Genomic DNA, 20,832 nt, shown 5'->3' on the forward strand with positions numbered 1-20,832 from the left:
CCCAACTCCATCGCACCCCACAAAATAAAGAGTGAGGGGGGGGGGGCGGATAATCTAACAAAGTTAAAACACCTTATTCGCAAAGAAAGTAGCTCATGAAATTAAGAGATCAGGGATGCACCTTTATTAATGGAATAAGCAAACAAGTGGGGGTCTCTGGTGACCTCTGGGGCTACTTTTTTGCTGGTGCAACTTTGTTTTCCTCCCACAGCAAACCAGAAAGATGAGCTCTCCGTTCCTTCTTTAGTGTGTTTCACAGTCACTCCTGGCTGAGTTGAAAACACCAAATGATTTGCAATCAGACAAATGCAGCATAAACTAGGACAAACAAGATATATGTCAGTTGTAGATATCTTTCTGATAATTTGACAGCGATGAAAATATGCATGTGAAGTGTATTGTCACAATCTAGAAAACCAGATAGACTTGGACTTCCTACTCATACATCAGAATCAGATTCCTGTGGGATTTTCATGGTTTTGTTTCCACAAAAATTATGTTAGCCTTTTTGGCAGCAATATCAGCATACTCATTATAAGGCTTTGCTTTTTCTTGATTATTTCACTAACTCATTACAAACAAAAAAACAGAAAGCAGTAGTTTAAGAGAGCAGAGGTGTTCGTGCAATTATTTCAAAGGTTCACCACAGTTTATTTGGAAAATAGTTAAGTATAGTAGGACGACGTTTCACTGCCGCGCTAGCCATATAAAAATAAGTTGTATTGAAAGGAGTTATTAGGGTCACCGAAAGACTTGTACCACTTACCACAATTTGATCGAACTAGATTCTTAAAAAAAAGTTAATGTACTTACTTCGATGTGTTCTACAGAATCATATTTCACATAACACAGAAACATCTTATCAGGAGTTTTTTTTTATTCTTATCATGACTAAAAAACAAGGTTTCTCACCAAAAAAAAATGAATGCATCATCATCAGGAAAAACAGAAAAAGAAGCAAATATCCCATTTAAAAATGAATAACCAGATTTTGAAAAATACTTGACATAGAAAAAGCTAGATCTTGACAAAGGAAAATCATCATTAGACCATTCAAGCACTTCCTCAAAAACAATTACTATCTATATCACAAATTCCTAACAGTTTTTGGAAAGGAATGATAAGGGACACCACCCTTTCGTTTAGAGGTAACCATCTTGTAAATGATACTTGAAACTTGAAAGACCTGGTCCTCTATTTCTTTTATCAATGAGGTCATGCCCTTTCAATTTGAAAAAAAAAAACAATAAAAGAACACATTTTGATTACAATCCATGTCACATATTCATAACAGTTCTCGTCAAGGAAGGATAAAATGATTCACCCTTTCCCTATAGAATAGTCAATCACCTTGTGCAATAGAATATAAAAGATCAGCCCCTTCTAAGTTGAAAGACCAATGAAAATGAAAAACACATCCTCTAATTCAAGAGAAGTTCTCACCTTCAAGAATTCTGCAAGTTTTGCTGTTAATTGCTGCTGCTCATAGGTACTCTGGTTTCCATGCCAACTAAAAACTGATGAGCCAGATTGCAGAAGAAAACACTCATTAGAGTTCAGTGAAGCTGCCACCTGACAAAGTTTAGAAACAAAAAAAGAATAAGTAGTCAAGGTTTCAGATTTACTTTGATAAGTTCACAACAGTGTACGTTATTAACTTGTGGCCATAATTACTGTTACAAGTTTAACTTGGAAGCACCAGAAAACTGAGTCATACACAAGGTCAATCAAGTTGCATAGAAAACATGATATGCCTCTCCATGGCAAGTGATTTACTGATATTCGGTAATCTAGCAAATCACAAGAATACCAATAAAAATTTCCATTCAAGAATAATATGAGCAGCCAGGTCATTTCTTTCTTCAAAACTCAGAAGACCAGTGCATGCAACAGAGAAGGGCAGACAAGAACAGCACATAGCATAGCAGCCCCAAAACAGAAGAAATTTAAAAGGGTTAATAAGCCTACGGCATCAACTTGAACTGCTTTGTTGTTATGCACAGAAGTTCCAGATACTCGAATAAGTGCCACAGAATCAGCAGTGTAGGTTTCATCATTCAGGCCTTTGTCTGCAATATAATTTTTATAGCCAGAGCTTAATCCACCCTGAGAAAATGATAGAAATTCATTATGGTTATTAAATAAATATGGAAAATTACATTCTAAAGCAGTAACCTAAATTACACTGCATAAGAGGTACCTTAAGGACCAACATGGGCTGGAAGTTTGCAACAAATTGTGGTGGTTCTTTCCCTTGATATATGCGACCCTGGATGATGTTACACGTCATACTAAAACCTCACTCAGTTTTCTAGCGAGAAAAGAGGTGTCAAGAAGTAATACCAGCACTGGTCTCCCTTTAAGTGAATTGCACATTGTACTAGCCAATTTGGCAGCCATGTTTTGGTCCTCCTGGATCCACAACGTACAATGGACTGGATAAGGCCTTCAAATTTATCATATACATGACATAAAGTAGAAAGGACTACAATGTAGAAATAATTAGTATACCAATCCCAACTTAACTTTCTTTTTTAATCCCTCGTGATTTACATTTGCTGATTTCCCTAACAGGAAAAGTTTATCAAACTCCGAACACTCAAACTAACATAAGTACTACTATAGCACTATATTACTTATCTTTCGTACCTGACATTCTAAATTTTATGCATTTCAATTTTCAACTTTTATACTAGACATTTCTACAGAATTTTATTTTTATAAATCAGTGTACCCATTGAGGTTCTATCATATCCACATCAAGTTTATATATATGAAACTAATTTACAAAAGATACAACTGTTATATGATGGTAATACATTTTCACTTCCTTTTCCTTTTTTTGTGTCTACAGAGGAGTAGGGAAAATAATTTTACAGGGTCGTCCAAATAGATCTAATTCAAAAACATGAAAATAACAAGGGTGTGTGAACCTTTGTTATTTATCACTATTTACCAGAATATGATTTTTTTTAGATATAATTAAAGTACAATAGAAGAGATGAATTTCCACCCCGATGTCTATAATAGCATGTTGGTTGAAATACTTGCAAAAGAAAATGTCACGTGTTAATGAATTATCAATAACAAGAGAAGACGTGGAGACGCTTATATTGCAAGGACAATCTATATTACCTCAACGCTATCCTTTCCAATCCACCAGCATAGATAATAATCTTCTTTCCTGTCACTGTGGTGGTATGTGTAAAGAATGATATAGCAATCTCCACAGTGAAATTTACCAATATCATCTCCGGTGACTGAGGTCTTTGCACTACCATTGATACGCCAGACCTAGTAAAATCATAAATTTTTAGTGAAGACAAAAGCAAGCATTATCAGCACTCAGCTTACAAATTATAACCAAAAGGATTTCATAGTGATGATCAGACCTCTATTTTTCCACCCCCTTCAAGCAACGGAGGGACTTCCTCATTTACAGGAGCACTTTTGCTAGCACCTTTAACACCAATTCCTTGTTGCTTCAGCAAAGCTGTATAAATGCAACAACAACAAAAATATAAAACTGCTTCCAAGAAACAAAATATCAATTCTACAACATTAAAATTAATTTACCTGCTACTTTTCCTCTTCCCTCCTCAGCAGCCGGTGCAGACCCTGATGGCCAAGAGTCAAAGTTGGACTTGAATGAATATGTTTCATAGCCTTGAATAAGTCGGGTTACATGTGTTGACTTGGGTCTATTTTGACTGGAAAGTAATTCCTGTGGATATATTTAGTCAATTAGTTATGAGAAATTTCACCATAAAGAACTATCTGGAGTTTAAAGCTAATATTTACCTCTGCAGTTTGAGTGGCAGCTTTCCTCTCTTCCAGTTGAGTTACACGGCCAACCCAAACAAATACCTCAGCACCACAATCCAAAAGATAGCATTTATTGTTTTCTAAGCTGGATTTTGAAAATTCACCATCCACAGGACTGACTTGACCATCAGTAATGCTATAAAGAGAGGGAAAAGTTCAACTTTAGCACTAACACCAGCAAAAGGTTGATTTCAAACTTCTAGATGATAAAGCAGCCAGCACTAGAGATGCAATCAACATAAATATGCAAAATATTTTAAGATTTAACTAGACTAATTCAAGTATTAAGATCCTTTTTAGTGGAAAGAAGTACCATCCAACAGTAAGTGGTCCTCCAAAGATGTTTCAATTATTTAATATTAAATGAAATGTCAAACTTGAGTTCAATTGACATTATGCTTCAGTTAGTATGTATTATTGGATCTAGCACTCACACAATTTTAAGATAGGGATACTTTTTCATCTGGGCAATAGAAGCCAGTGGCTTAGTTGCACCTCCAAACCAAGTAAAATTAAGAAAGATATAACAAGTATGGAATCCAGTAAAATGAACATAGCAGCAAGACATTTACCTCACAGAATACTATTCCACATATTCTACACAAATGAAAACATATCCTTCATTTCTTTGATTGTTCCTAGTGCCGTGATTTACGCCATTTGTCATTCCCAATTCCCAGTTCCCAGCCATTGTAATTCCCACTTAGATCCCCAACTATGGACCATCCCACCACCACATGTAATGTCAAAGGTTTACCTTTTGACATTTAAAAAAGCAACCACTTACTACAAACAAAAACATAAAAATTCCCGAATGAACACATTCTTAATCCAACCATAGCAATTCTATAAATGAGACACCTATTCAATTTGCCACAAAGGTTATTCTTAAGCAATTATGAATCACTGAAGGAACAAAAGTTGGTGAATCTAAATTGGGTTGTGTTGAGGGAGTAATGAATTAAAAGTTACATAACTACCTTAAAAGACAAGTATGGGACAGCAGGATTCAACAATACCTATAAAGTTTAGCAGGTGTCTTCTCTGGAACAATATCATCTTCACTAGTAACCTTTTTGCCAATTGGAGCAAAGCCACCAAAGAGCACCCAGAACGAACCGGAATCCGTTTCAGCTTGTAAATTCCCATCATCTGGGGTATGCAATAGAAATAAGGAATACTCCCACATGAATACCACGGAATATTAATAGAGCAAAGAAAAGGTCTTAAGTTCTTCATCAGAATCGAAACATAGCACACATATCAAAAACAGATCCATATGAATTCTGTCGAAATAATTAAACTGTGTAGGTGATGACATCAATTTAAATAGAACCTTCCCTTGAAATTATAAGCTTTTAAAAGAGTATGTTCCCCATCTTAGTTAGTAAAATCTGTTCTCTGTGTGGAACTTCTTTATTCCTCTTATTATAGCTGACTCAGATAACTCTAAGAAGAAGAAATACTCGTGCAAGACACATGCATGATATTTAGGAACACGCAATCTAAATATCCTGCTTTAACACAGTCAAATATACCAAACTTGAGAATAATTTGACCCATAGTTTCTAAGACTAAATTTTTTTACTAGGAAGTGTAAGATAGAAATCGCCAAATATACATGTTTTAGTTGCAAAAGAACAAAATAGACAAAGCAAATTTGAAGGCTAACAAGGAATTTCAACAATAAGTTCAAACTAGGACAATTAAACTGGGATAGAAGGAGTATTTGTATAACAAATAGATATTACTTGTCACCACTTATTTATGAATTTTTCGTACTTACCAACAATTGCAACATCACATGTCCCCTCGTGATACTTGTCCTTCAAGAACTGAATAACTTCTAATGCTTTGGCCCTCTCCTGGATATTGGAATTTGCACCATTGAACTGATATATCTTATCTTTAGAGTCCAGAATGAACACATCATCATGATTTAGAGAGGACCGGGAAAATGGGACCTGATACAAATCCCAGCTTAAATATTTAATCTTCAACCGAAATTGAAAAAGATTGCATGTTCTAAATGAGCTCATCAGTAAGTTCTGTATGCTTCTATACCTGCTTCATCCTGACAACTCGTTTGCCCTTGCAGACATACAGCCTTGTTTCAAATTCTTCCTCTTCTGGTTTCTTGAATCCAGATGCAACACCACCTTCTAATGGTATAAGGCATGGCTTAAAGTATGATAAAAATTTGTCTGATTCATGACCTTGGATTTCCCTATGCTGCACTGCTCTCCCTCCAAGAATTGCGTCAAGCTCGACAGTTTTGATAGCTGCAGTTCCAGCTTCATCCTGACATAGCATCCAAATTTTAGCAAATGGAAAAGAAATATATAAATCTGGTTAAATAGCTGCTAAGAAAGGATATAGATTTCACACCTGACTAGTATTCTTCCCAAGCCAGAAGTGTATATCATATATATAAGAACCTCCCTTGCCAGAGGTCGTCTGCAATTATAGATGAACATGTGATTTTGTGGTATTATATTATACAGATGAACCTTACTAGTAAGATTATATCAATACAATTCAATAATATTAGGCATGAAAGACACCATGAAAAGCCAAATACATTCGCATCCACAAACCTGCAAGATGATGTAAGAATCACCCGAGTAGAATTTGCCACATTCGGACTTTGGCAATGGAACTGGTTGGAAATCCTCAATTCTCCAAATTTCGGTCCCTCTAGATAGAGTTAAGTCAAAGTTAAAAAGTCCCAACAGACCATTATTAACATAATAAGTTCAAACCTCAAGTTAAAGTTCTCGCAGCTATGTTTAGCAGTGGAAATAATGAACATAAACACACAAATACTTAGGAATTGGTCACAAAATGTTCCCTTTGGTTTCTCCTCATGGAGGAGAACAAGAATTAAATGGAATGCTATTATATCAAATGACAAAAACATTATTGAGAAAAGATGGCCTTTCCCTGATGAAATTTCAAGGGGAAGATATGATATTAAATAGGCTCATAGATTTCCTTAAAAAATATTTTTTGCAGGCAAGGAGCAAAATCCAGCAGCACATGAGGATGCTGTTTGCATCTAGGGGAATATATAACATGTTAGAGCATAGGATATGTTGTCCTTTCTCTTTATCTAGTGAGATAGCTTCTGTTGTGCACCCATTGTTTGTAGTCTTTCAATTCATGACAAGGTTTTGGCAACCCCTTGGTGCCTCATTTAATGGTTACTTCAAACTTGTCCTCAAATAAAAAAAAATGAATAATGGAACACAGAAAATGTCCAGATGTTGCTATTCTATATTATTTTTTGGATAAGTAAAGGTAATATTCATTAAAGATCGCCAAGAATGTCCAGAATATTTACCACAAAACCCAGCCTACTCTTTTTTGTTTTTATTTTTATAAGCCCCCGCTTACCCTTTATAGAAGCAGAGTGCTGAGAAAAATTCAGTGGTGTTTAAACTGATCAATACTCATTTCAACCCTTTCTTTGTTTCTATTTGTTTATCATTAATACCCTTTTCAACTTTGTTCCGTGAAATCAGTCACGGACCACATTTTTGCAGCAAAGGATACATTCTCTGACCTGCACCCTGAAATGCAGGTTCTAAGGCTTTAACAGAGTTAGACATGATGCAAAATCTTCCCTGTTATCTCTTTCAAGGAAGAAAAAGAAACTAGATTGTTAAAGCACCCAGCTTCAGCTATTCCGATATTCTGAACACCAACTGCACAGACAAAATAGACATGAGAAGGGTAGCCTCAAGTACAGAAAAAAAACACCATTATCATCCCAGCAACAAATGGACATGAGAAGAGCAGCCTTAAGTACAGAAAAAAAAACACCATTATCATCCCACCGACAAACTACGAACTTCATTTAATAGCACATGCAATAAATATAATCTTCATTCAAATATAAACAGACAATTATACAAGTGAATCTTCACAAAAGGGAACATCTCAAACCATGATATAGCTTATCTCAGTTCCCAACTTCTCTTCATACAACTCATTTTCAAAACTACCAATCGTAACAGCTAACAATAAATATAATCTTCATTCAAACATACACAAATAATTAGACAAGTGAATCTCCACAAAATGAAACATCTGAAGCCATGATATAGTTTATTCATGCTCCCAACTTCTCTTCATACTACTCACTTTCAAAGCTACCCATCGCAACTAGTTCGAGTTGGCCATATGAATCCTTGATATCCATTTTGCTTTATTTGGTCATATGTCGTTTCAATTTTCAGTAAGTTTAACTTTTAAGACAGATTAGGGGTGCGTTAACACTGAGAACTCTCTTCATGTTCTACTAACATATAACTCTCTAAGCACACAAAAAGATCCCCAAAAACACTAGACCTAATTCAAGTATACCAACATGACTAAGGCTTTATCAACACTACTTTGTGTTGCATATATGAATCATTTTCTTCTATTGTGTTCTATTCTTTTATATGTCCACATAGATTTCCAAAGATCATAGGTACTTTTAGACAACTTCTTTTCACATGATCCTAGGATACTTTGTCCCCCTTTAACACACTTCCAGTCATCATAGTGCCACAGTTATTGACCAGTGCATTTGAAGTTCTATGTGGCACATGGTCAAACCATCTCAAGCGACATTATCTCCTTTATCCTTCGTGTATTGCTTGTACCTTTTATCAAATATTACATTTCTGATCTTCTCTAATCTTGTATAGCCACAAATTTTTCTTGATATTTGCATTTTTATGACACTTATCTTCCCGCTATGATGGCCTCCACATTACATTGTAGGCCTCACACCGTTCTATAAAATTTGTTCACCTGAATAAGTATCTTCTTACAGCATAGCACTCACGTAATGCTCCTTCATTCCAGCCTTCTTTTTTATTCTACGCCATCTTCTTATAGCATATACTCACGTAATGCTCCTTCATTTCAGCCTTCTTTTTTATATCTTCATCTCTTACACCATCTCTTTAACGTTAAGCTTAAATTAGTGAATTCTCTACATTTAGGCACCACATCCCTATGAATCTCACCTCCATCCTTCTTATGAGGCTAAACTTGCGGTGTATATATCTTGTCTTACTTACACTTGTTCTAAACTCTTATTTCAAAAAAGTTCTCAAAGTTCAAGCTTCATTAACTCAATCAATTCAACAATAGCCTATAACATTGAAATTTGTAAGGTGATAAGTTTAATTACCCACCTGTATATGCAGGTAGGGAGAGCTTGGCCGCAGGCCAACTCACCGTATCTACTGTTCAGTAAGCCTAGTCTAGTAGAAAAATGAATCTCCTTTCATAAAGATGCAAGACTACAACACCTATCTAGAAATCTGGTTGTTTTTAGCATAATTTGGGCGGCAATCTGATTTACATGTTGTCATCATTTCAACACATTCCAGTATAGTTCTTTTAAACATTTTCATTCTTCAGAATGCCCTAAGTCATCTTTAGTGCACAAGTGGAATTATTCTGTCCCAGACATGTTTTCAAGCAAACGACTCTAGATTACAAACCTTGAGGTATTTAGCTATGTTTTGGGTGTGTACATGCAGAAAGCTTCCCCCAACCCCCTGTCACACAAGGTGCACAAAACAGGTAAATAAGACTGAGAAAAAGTAACTTCTTTTGCGGACCTTTCTTTGACAAATTGATCAGAGAACTAAAAAGAAACAGTGAAGTAGCTTCCTGAGATACACCTTATTATTAATGAAGCTTAATAGGTTTCTCATTTCTGTGTCTTCAATTAGTAACTGCACAGGATATACAGCCTTGTTTCTATGAGTGAATTGCTTCTTTCTTTTTTGCAGGTAAGTAAGTTGGCGTACTGCTTCTTCCTGATGATGGAGAGTGGAATACTTCCAGTGAATCATGTGATTATTAGGCATCTGTAATTCTGGCCCTGATAGAGATTATTCATGTTAACTGTCTCCTTTTATGTATTTGCTTTTACGCCGACGCAGGTCAATCTGTCACCCTGGTATCAAAGATTACAGTAGTTTTTCTAAAATCAAACTTCTAGTAGCTCAATTCGGTAGTTTATCCCAAAATCAATGCTGCCCCTTACTGACTACATTTGTTATCCGCGAATGACCATCAATTATAAGGATGCTGCCCTTTCATTCTCAACATCTTCAACTTGTTGTGAAGACAGGCCTCAGATTGTGACCAATATATTGACAAAAAGATATATGAAATACTCCACAGTGAATGCTGAAACTGACAGCAAACAAGAAAGTTCCATTCTTGCATCCTCCCACCATAATGAGACCTCGGTTCTAGTTTAAACAATGCCATTTGGTGAAACATTCCTATAGATGAAACCTAGTACGTTGGATGATAAGATGCTACGAACTTCAATTATTTTGAGAAACATTGGCAATTACACTCTGCAACTTATTACTGCAGAATTGAGGACACCAAGATTCGGTCACTTATCATCAACTCATAGGTATATTTTCCCAATGGCAGGATCCTCAAATCTTTTTCCTCCATATAATACTTCCATTGCTTGCAAGAGGAAAAGAGCCACGTCAGAATAGGTAGAACATAGAAGGTGCATCATCCATGTCTCCTGCCAAGGGGCAGCTGATAAACCCAGAAAAGGACTTTACTTTAATCTTCCTTGACTAAACTAATTGAATTCCGATAAACGTGAAAGTCATCAAAACAAATCCTCATTTTCAGTACCTAATAACGCCATCTAAGTCTCTCTACTCAGATAACGCGTCCAAGCAGGGCAAGTAACTAGTAATATTCTATGCTTCTAAACATATCTGCATTAGAACTCATAGTAAGCAAAAGCTGCAAAACCATATCTTTCTCACCTAAAATCTACATCCAACAACAACTAATGATCTACAATGAGATTACCCAATTACCACAGCTGCATGGTACATTTTAGCTAATCAATCTTCCCACATCCAAATTTAGACTCTAAAACCACAAGAAAACCTCAAAACTAGCATTAAAAAACAAGAACCAATTTCAAACGTATTATCCATATTCCATATCTGCATTAGAACTCATAGTAAGCCAAAGCTGCAAAACCATATCTTTCTCACCAGAAAATGTACATCCAACAACTAATAATCTACAATGAGCTTACCTAATTACCATAGCTGCATGGTACGTTCAGCTAACCAATCATCCCACATCCAAAATTAAACTCTAAAACCACAACAAAACCTCAAAACTACATAAAAAAACAATAACCAATTGATAACTTAAACGTAAATTAACGAACAACCCAGATCATCCTTCATTGAATTAACATAAACAAAACCAATATTATCCCAAAAACATAAATAAAAAAAAAATCAAAATGTGGAGATATCAAAATCGACTAATTCTATAAGAAAATCAAATTAAAATCGAGATCTACAACAATTCATCAAAATGTGGTCAAAACGCACCTTGGGAGATCTCCCTTTGAACGTTTTGAGATAGAGAAAACAAAAGGATACAACAGAAAAAAGAGAAAACGAGCAGGCAAATATAAAAAAGAGAGAGAGAAAAAAGGAAGGGAATAATTGCAGTAATGGGCTACGACGTCTGTTTTTCCCCTTTCTCTTTCTCTCTCTGTAACTTTTTTGAGACTTTTGAGAATTGATTGCAGAAAATCTGATAATTCTTTTGCAGACAGAATATGCGGAAGAAAGAGAATTGATAACTTTTTTAGAGAGAGAAAAATACGGAGATGAAAATGCTTTTACTCCTACCGTTACTAAATTCAGGCGAAGAATCCGGCAACCGTAGCGACGGCGCCGGTGGCTTTTCCGGTTACCTTTCTATTTTTGGATTTTGCTGTGTTTTTACCTTTTCTTCGAATAGATATATTCTTTGTTCTCCAATAATATGGGAAATTTTGAAAATCACGTAAGGATGGTGTAAAATATTTATATAATTTGACCATTTTATAAGGTGATTGATTATATATAAATTTTATAAAAACAAATATTGTAATTGGAAACTTAGTAAATAATATTCTGATTTGTTAAATACCGCGTTCAACTATTTTTACCTTCTTTAATTTTGAGTGTATATAAGAAAGACATTTGCATTCATATACACATGCATTTTACGTGTTAATTTGCATGAATTATATTCGAACTGATTTGTTTATATTGTATTGGACATATATGTGTCTATCTATTTAATTTTATATGAATTTACGCGTTTATATTCATACACATTCAAAAAATTTAAGCCATAAACATGGAAAACACTTATTCATATCGAGTGTTTATATCAAACTAATTTAATTTCCATTATTACGTGGTTTAATAAAGTAAAACACATATTAATTAATTAAAAATAAGTAAAATTAACTATAAATTTAAACACTTGACATGCATGTATTGGATTGGTATAAACACCTGATGCAGGTAAGTTTTACCCAATTATACTAATTAAACTCAAATTAAAAATTATATTTATGTATTATAAAATCTATTCGTACGCGATTTGAAAGATATGTCGATTTATGTCTTTTTCCTTTTCAAAATGAATAAAAGATGTTCTAGTATCAATGTCGAAACAAACTTTTTCTTCACTCCAAAATTAAAAAGTACTCCTAACTTCGTAGGCTTCTTATGAATATTTTTTTTCAAACTTAAAATTTGAAATATATTTTCTTTTAATTTTAATCCGGTACCATTGAAATATTAGTTTAAGTTACGAACAACATTTTTTCATATATTTAATTATAAATCTTGCATTCAAAGTTATTCACATGAAAATTCTTATAAATAATATTTCTTCCTTGTATAATTCAAGTTATTCACCTAAAATTTCTAATAAATAATATTCTTTTTCCTTATATAATTCGAATAAGTGAAGCTCAAAGCTGTTGTTATTGTCACTTTTGTCATTGATTGCTTTAAAGACAACATAGAGTGGGTCAAAGGTGTTGTACTTTTACCTATTATTAATTTTATACCAATTTCGACGGAACGATCTAAAAATAGAGAATAAAAGAATTGAAGGGTTAGATTCTAATTTACGTTTTTTTCTATTAAAGACGATTCTTTTAAAGTTATTTTTAATTTTTATTTTGAAATCATACACTAATTTTAACAAACATAAGTTAGATGTCTTTGAGTTGATTTATTTTTTCAATTGATCTATAAATAATAATCTCACTTTATTAAGCTTAATGTAACATATTGTATTATCATAGAGATCCAAATTGTCATCACTTATACAATGACTTCTTGTGCCAAGGCAACAAAAAAGCCAATAGAATAATGATATATGCCAAAATGAATCATATATCAAGTCAGATAAAAAAAAATTAAAGATTTGTGATTGATATAAATAACATGTTTCGATCAATTAAATATGTTTGTACCATTTATATTTGATAACTAGTTGATAATTCAGTTAAATCAATTAAATAAAAATAAATTCATCCTCATATTAACTTTCACTTGTACGCTCTTTTAACAACTAAAAATATAATTAAAACATGAAAGTGTGTTTCTTTCCTTTTTTAGTTTTACACTTAAAAAGATAACTCAACCATAACAACATTACATGATGCAAATGGGATAATATTAAGAACATCCTTTTAACTTCTAATATATATATATATATATACTAGACATAAGTGTTTGTGCAACACGGTTTAATATCTATTATTTTTTTTTCTTACATTATGTAATATAGATAAAATTTACAGAGTCAATTAAATTTTAATATTATTTTGAAATATTTTAAATTATTAATTACCGTAACTTATAGTATATTTACGTAATTTTCTAATAATATATGTTACTTTTTTTGTCCCAATATATGTAGCATAAGTAGAATTTCAAGAGTGAATATGTTATTAATAATTGAAATTTATAATACTATAATACATGGTACTTTTTGTGTCCCATTTTATGAGACATGGATAGATTAATTTTATGAATCAATTGATTTTTTTATAAGCAGTCACTTTTTATATGTTTTTTAAAAAAAAGTCAAGTTATCAATTTACATAATTTATAGTATTAAAACAAATAAAAGAGTAGGAAAGTATATAGGTAAATGTGTAACCATACAGATGAAGCAGGTATGTCAACCGCCACCTGTGTGGTAATCCGCACTTATATATAAGTAGTGAATAAGTTGTCAATTAGCATGATTTATATTATTTTTTTATGCAATTTTTAGATGTATAAGAAAAATAAAAAATAAGATTAACAAATTAAAGTAAAAAAAAAAATAGGAAAATGTATACGTAAGTGTGGAACCACACGGGTGAAGCAGGCATGTCGACCGCCACCTGTGTGGTTATCCACACATATATAAGTAGTGGATATAGATTTCAAAATTAGCATTGAATTTAAATGTTTATTCATAATTTCTAACTGACGATAACCAGTAATACATAGGTTAGTGTTTTATACTAAGGAAACTAAGCAAATACCCCATGTAATCAAAATAATTGTAAACATATAATCTCTTTACATTCACATCTCACTAAGTTATTACACTGTATACTTCCAATAATTTTGTTTAACTGATACTAAATCAGTATCATATACTGTTATGGTATCAGTAAGGCTGATAATTTTGCTTAATTGATATTAAATTAGTGTGTGTGTGTGTGTGTGTGTGTGTGTGTGTATATATATATATATATATAATACTAATTTAGTATCAATTAAGTAAAATTATCAGTCTTAAGACTGTAAATTCTTTTTTAGAATATAGATATTTTTTGAATTATTTCAAATTAAGATATAAACATGTAATTATTTTAAATTTTATAGTCAATTTATGTAGTTTTTCCAAATATATAATCACTTATTAAAGTCTTGTCAAGCCCAAAACTCATCAGCTTTATCGGCTTTTTTAATTTGATTCTAATAAACTCTAGGATCAATTTTGGACCCTTTTATTAAAATAAATAAATATATAAGGGGAAATAGTAACAATAACCCTAAATATGGTAACAAATATTTATATAGTCCCATAATTTAAGCTAAACTTTCAATTAAATATTTTCTCGAAAAAAAATTCTATTGCGATTGAAAATCTATACAAACTTGTTTTTGGGAAACTAAACTTTTTAATGTGTATAAAATTTATATACAATGTAAATAAATTGAATATAAATTGTCCAATTTGCACAAATTGTAAAGTAATTATTATATACATATACACACAAATCCCTCAAGTAGTTTTGTGTATAATAATGTAAAATACAAAAAAATTGTGATTTAAAACAAATTATTATACAAATAATTGTACCAATTTTTTTTAAAGTAATTACTTATATACATATATAACTAGTTGAATATAAAAAAATTGTATATGTATAAACGAAGTTTTTATACAAATGTAAATAAAATGGATATAGAAATATACAAAAAAAATTGTATATGTATAAACAAATTTATGTACGAATGTAAATAAAATGAATATAAATTGTTTGATTTGTATTAAATTAATTATTATATACATATATAAGTAATTGTATACGTATAAATAAAAATATGAATATAGTACTTGTATAAATACAAATTCCTCAAGCAGTTTTGTATATAATAACATAAAATACAAAAAAAAAATTGATTTAAAACAAATTATTATACAAATAATTTTGTATCATTTTTTTAAAGTAATTACTTATATAGATATATAACTAGTTGAATATACAAAAAAATTAAAATATGAATATCACAATACAAAATACCTTGATCAATTTTATATATAATAATTCATTGTACAAACAACTATATAAATAACATTCAAACATGTAATGCTTACAGATTGAGATGAATCTTTCATTTTGATTTTGAACAGCTTGTACTATGATGAGAAAGAAAGATTTTTTATAAAAAGAATAAGAAAAACTAAGAAGCATAATACATATACAATTGTTGATGAAGGAAAAAAATAAAAATAGATTCATGGGTTACCTGCGAAAATTGAGAACAAGACGGAAGGAAGTACATGAAATCTTATGAAATTTGAAATTCAAAATAGAGTGGAGGAGTGATTTTAGATTAAATAGTTCAGGGGGTGATAGGACAGCCATAAAGTTAGAGTGTGTAGTTGGGATTTCGGGTATAGATTGAAGAGGTTTTGGATCATTTTCTCTATAAAATTATATATAAAATCATAAATAAGTCTTTACTGTTGGTATACAAATAGGTGGTGGATCCCATTAATTATGACAAAATAATGAAACTATTATTATTAAGAGTAAATAAGTTAAACTATACCTTTATTAATTAATTACTTAATATAATTTGTCATCCCATACAATTTTCCCACAAATAAATGTCAAGCCCAAAGCATAAAAGGCCCCAATATGAAGCATAAAGTTCAAACTGGCCACACAATCCGGGGTCACAAAAACAAATAAATCATTTAAACTTCCACGCTTTTATCTGAAGTTGTTGGGCTAGTCCATCTTATTCAGGCTAATTCATATTGACGTTGAAATTTAACGAATCTAATTAGGTTGACTCATTTTTGTGGGCTAAAAAACAATCAAGTCAACTCATACTGGGCCACCAGTTGTGCTGTGCCCCCATTTTTTTAAAATCAAATTAAAAATATTTTAATAAGTATCAATAAGACAATATTGTATGGTGTTAGTGTTATGATTTTAATCTCGAAAAAAGAGTTTAAAGCTACGGCACATCATATAACTACACCATCAAGGCCGGGTAACAAAACAACAGCCAGAGAAATAGATTTTTAATTAAATCCATAAATAAAATTATCTTTATAAATATTTTTTAAGTTTGATTTCAAGTAAAAGTATAAATAATTAAATATAAATATTAACCTAATTATTTCTAATTATCATACTAAAAAACAAAAAATAGAACAATATTCCATAGGCTACAACCTATGTAGGGATTCCCTAAAAAAATTTAGGGAATTTTTATCTATGTAGTACATATTTTATAAATATAATTAGTATTTAAATTTTCACATTTAATACTTTAAATACATTTTGAGTTTGGTTCTTGTTATTTTTAATACTTTATTTTTATTTTTTAATTAACTCTTTTTAACTTATAGACCGATCCTATCCATATTTGTCAATCCACACAAATCAAAATACTTATTCAAGTCGAACTAAAAAACTCTTCCTTAATTGGATTTCAGAAATCTTAGTCCAACATCTCCGTCCTATTAAATCACGGATTAAATCAAATCGACTTAACAAACTTAAGCCATATTAAAGGTTCTACTTTCATCAGACATTAAGGGGTCATTTGGTACAAAAATGAATAACACATGGATTAGTAATGCAGGAATTAGTAGTGCAGGAATTAGTAATGCAGAGATTATTTTTATCAAGTGTTTGGTTAATTGTTTCCAATCCCAACTTCTGTTTGAAATCAAATTCTTTAAAAATCTTCTTTCCAATTATACTCTTAAATTATTATGTAATTGGGTCAAGCTAGATAGTTATCGAAAAATATTTTTTTATGACATTCTAACTAGCTATGAGAAGAATAATTTTGTTGTCGTGTTTCCAATTTTCTACTTGAATTTTTTGAGGATAAATAATTTTCATCTTAATAAATTGATCACTAATAAAATGTCAATTTTAAATTTAAAAAAGATAAACTAACTACTTTTTTAAAATTATAAAGAGGGTCAACAATAGTAAAATTGAATAAACCATGTACATTTACACATAAAAAATTACAAGTTATAATTTTAATATGTATGTGATTTTTTTAAATTGTTCAAAATACGAATAATTAGTGATATATTTGTATTTTAATTAGTAAATATTAAATAACTCACATTTCAAATTTGTACTGATTTGAATTTGATATATTTAGTTACAAATAGGACTCTCTAAATAATTTGTAAACTAATTTATTTAAATAATTCTACTAGTATAAATATAAAACATAAAATCAAGAAATTAAAATAAAAATTAAAAAGATTTGAGGGATATGTTTGTCTTTATGTGCTTATCCCATGGTATTATATCCTATGAATTACTAATACCTCCAAATGGAATTAAAAGACACACATATTAAGATAACAATAATTAACATAGTGAAGTTACAATCTTACCCTTATTAAATATGGTTTCAAAAAGGATGAATCAAAACTATGAAATTTTCAAGAAGTTTAAATGTGGGTATTATAGGGAAAAAAATTTGTCCTTTCTTGATTTCTCAAAATGAACAAATAAATAGGAACATGTAAAAGAGAAAATATGGACAAATAAATAGGAAAAGAGATATCCACGAGTGGGTTGAATTCATTGAAGGTTGTTGTACTTCATACATATATATATATGTGTGAGAGAAATAACTATTCCCATGTAATTTCTCATTGTTATTTCTTCCATAGCTAAATAAAACACAGTTATATATATGTGTGTGAGAGTAAGAGAGAGAGAAATAATTATTTCTATGCAATTTGTTATCCTCATTTCTTCAAACACAAAGTTGTTCCCATGAACCATATATTACACACTTTAATAATTGTTTGAGCATACTTTTTAGTCTCTCCTTACTGTAACTTTTTATATTATTACTTTCTCTTCTAAATCAGGAAAAGAGTTAGAAGTTCGATTACGAGTTCAGCTTAGTTCAATTGCTTTTATTTAAAAATATATTTTTAAAGTCTCGAGTTCATTTTAAGAAATGAAATCATCTTGATAAAAAGCACTATTTTTAGGACGTGTGAACACTATAAATTATAAAGAAGGAATTGGTAATGAACTCGCCACTAAATATTCCTTGATTAATAGAATTTTTGATAATCAATCACGAAATTAAACAGAATTAGCAATAGATCTTTTTTTGCTTCGCAACAAAATTCTTATTTATTATTGTTCATAATGAAGTTAAGGTTAAACGGACACCAAAACGAAATACCAAACAAATAATCAAAGTTGTCATTGTACGTATTTATCAATTACAATAATTTTTTAAACATTTTAAAATAATAAATAATTGACCTAGTCTAGAGTATATTCCAAGAACGACACCTGAATTAGCTAAGATCTTATCTCTTGCATGTCGATTTTTTCAAAAATTACTCCATTCGTGATCCTTTTAACTTATCATGTTTTATTTTTTGAGAGTTAAACTACATGAACTTTGATCAAAATTTTGAGATCTATCATATTACTCTAATTTTAGTTTAACTTCGGAAAGTTAATTAAATTAACTCTTATAAAGCAAATTGTGAGAACAAAAAAAATGGAAAAGGACCTAAAATACTCTTGAAGTATTGAAAATGGTATAAAATTACCCTTCATCCACCTATTGGCTCCAAAATACCCTTGTCATCCACCTTTGTGTTCAAAATTGACCACTTCTTTAATTGTTTTAAAATTAAACTCTTTAATTTTTTTTCAAAAAATACTTGGCGTCCAACTATTGGTTATAATTTAACTTATTAATATAATTTATAAACCAACCCACTACCCATTCATTACTAACTAAACCCCACCCAATTAATAATCCAATTATAATATCAAAATCGTCATAAACACTACTAAAACACGATGAAATTATAGATTCTTGAAAATGACGTCCAAATTATTCGAGTCCGAATCGAAGCTCCAATTAAATTTAGGTTGAGCCGCTTATTTAGGAGGACACTTTCAATAGGATTCTCTTTCAAGATTGAATTAGAAATTTATGATTAAAGGTAAAAAAGTAATACATCCCGAATTAATTCATGCACTTTTTTAAAATATAATTTTATAAATATTTATGATTTGTTTTAAAACCTTTAATATATTATTTTGAAAAAAAGTTACCCGTGAAGTAACATCACATAATTGAGACATAAGAATAATTAAGACGAACATAGTCAGACTTTTAAGTTTATCGGTAATTTTTGTTTAGACACTTTAATGTATGATAATTTACTTCTATAGATATTTTTCGTCTCAAATTTTTAAAAACACTCAATTGGCAGTAGCTTTTCTGTTGTTGAATTAATAATGTAACGGGTTTATTAATTTGGAGGGGTTTAATTAGTAATGGGTGGGTTAGATTGATTTATAAATTATATTAATAAGTTCAATTATAACAAATAGTTGAGCGCCACGTATTTAAAATAATATTTAAATAGTTTAAATGTAAAATCTTTAAATAAGTGGTCAATTTTGAACCAAAAGATGGATGACAAGGATATTTTGGACCCAATAGGTGGGTGGGAAGGATATTTTGGAGCCAATAGGTGGATGGAGGGTAATTTTATATCATTTCCAATACTTTAAAGGTATTTTAGGCCCTTTTCCGAAAAAAAAACTAGAGGGAGCAACATGTTACTCAATTCTCCATAGTTCCTAACAAACAATAAAAGCACGTCTAGGACTAGTCTTTAACATGTAATCACTTGCTAGAGCCTTAATTATTATCAAGTGAAAATTATTTTTTAATTAGTCTGGAATAAATTTCATCAGCAACAACTGAAAATTAGGATCTTGCTTCTAAGACACATGTTTAAAAAATTAGCGTTGATTTTTGAATTTAATTAATAATTTCTAATTAGTGACCATTCCATTAATGAACAAGTTGATTCTATATATAATCAGTTGTTAAGTGATGATTTTGTTCAATAACACATCACACATCTTCATTTCCAAATCTATTAATTTAGCCATGTCAAAAAACACCATAGCTATTGTTATGATTATTATTTTTTGCCTTTGTCATGTCAATACGATATCAAGTAATTCTATGATATCACGGGAATTGAACGAATCGTGATCACCATCTTTTGGCTCGCAAAAATTAATGCAAAATGATGCACAAAAATTAAGAAAGTTGATCGATAGAACTTGTTTATGCGATAATTGTGGATGTGAGTGTCCTGTGGCGCATGCCTAGGAGAGTGTTGAATTTGTAACGACCTGTTTAGTCGTTTTGAGCAGCAGATTTTATTTCTGGAAAAACTGTGTGAGTCGACGGAACCCACAACGGACCGTCATGTGCACGACGGGCCGTCGAGGGGGTCTCGTTCCAAAAGACTTAGACTTCTGAAATTTGGGTACTGAAATCGACTCTCTGAACTTGG

General features: G+C 31.1%; 1 protein-coding gene across 3 annotated transcripts in view; it reads right to left on the bottom strand.

Annotated features, from left to right (window-relative positions):
* The window catches only part of LOC107002492 (villin-2), a 15,355-nt gene extending 3,669 nt beyond the window's left edge, over window positions 1-11,686 (bottom strand). Inside the window, exons 1-16 of one of the 3 annotated variants that reach the window (XM_015200539.2) lie at window positions 11,535-11,686; window positions 7,381-7,532; window positions 6,423-6,522; window positions 6,214-6,282; window positions 5,890-6,126; window positions 5,612-5,789; window positions 4,845-4,977; window positions 3,802-3,961; window positions 3,577-3,724; window positions 3,393-3,493; window positions 3,136-3,294; window positions 2,344-2,412; window positions 2,201-2,269; window positions 1,969-2,106; window positions 1,444-1,572; window positions 122-269 (exon numbers count right to left, since the gene is read on the bottom strand). In XM_015200539.2, coding sequence (XP_015056025.1) covers window positions 122-269; window positions 1,444-1,572; window positions 1,969-2,106; window positions 2,201-2,269; window positions 2,344-2,412; window positions 3,136-3,294; window positions 3,393-3,493; window positions 3,577-3,724; window positions 3,802-3,961; window positions 4,845-4,977; window positions 5,612-5,789; window positions 5,890-6,126; window positions 6,214-6,282; window positions 6,423-6,522; window positions 7,381-7,436 — 1,894 coding nt within the window. In that variant the 5' untranslated portion in view covers window positions 7,437-7,532; window positions 11,535-11,686. Of the gene's footprint in view, window positions 1-121; window positions 270-1,443; window positions 1,573-1,968; window positions 2,107-2,200; window positions 2,270-2,343; window positions 2,413-3,135; window positions 3,295-3,392; window positions 3,494-3,576; window positions 3,725-3,801; window positions 3,962-4,844; window positions 4,978-5,611; window positions 5,790-5,889; window positions 6,127-6,213; window positions 6,283-6,422; window positions 6,523-7,380; window positions 7,533-11,228; window positions 11,503-11,534 lie in introns of those variants that run through there. The other 2 variants (XM_027912388.1, XM_015200538.2) reach the window with 2 other exon arrangements.
* Window positions 11,687-20,832: the final 9,146 nt, after the last annotated feature.

The sequence above is a fragment of the Solanum pennellii genome, chromosome 10 (genome assembly GCF_001406875.1).
Source record: "Solanum pennellii chromosome 10, SPENNV200".
Taxonomy (NCBI): Eukaryota; Viridiplantae; Streptophyta; class Magnoliopsida; order Solanales; family Solanaceae; genus Solanum; species Solanum pennellii.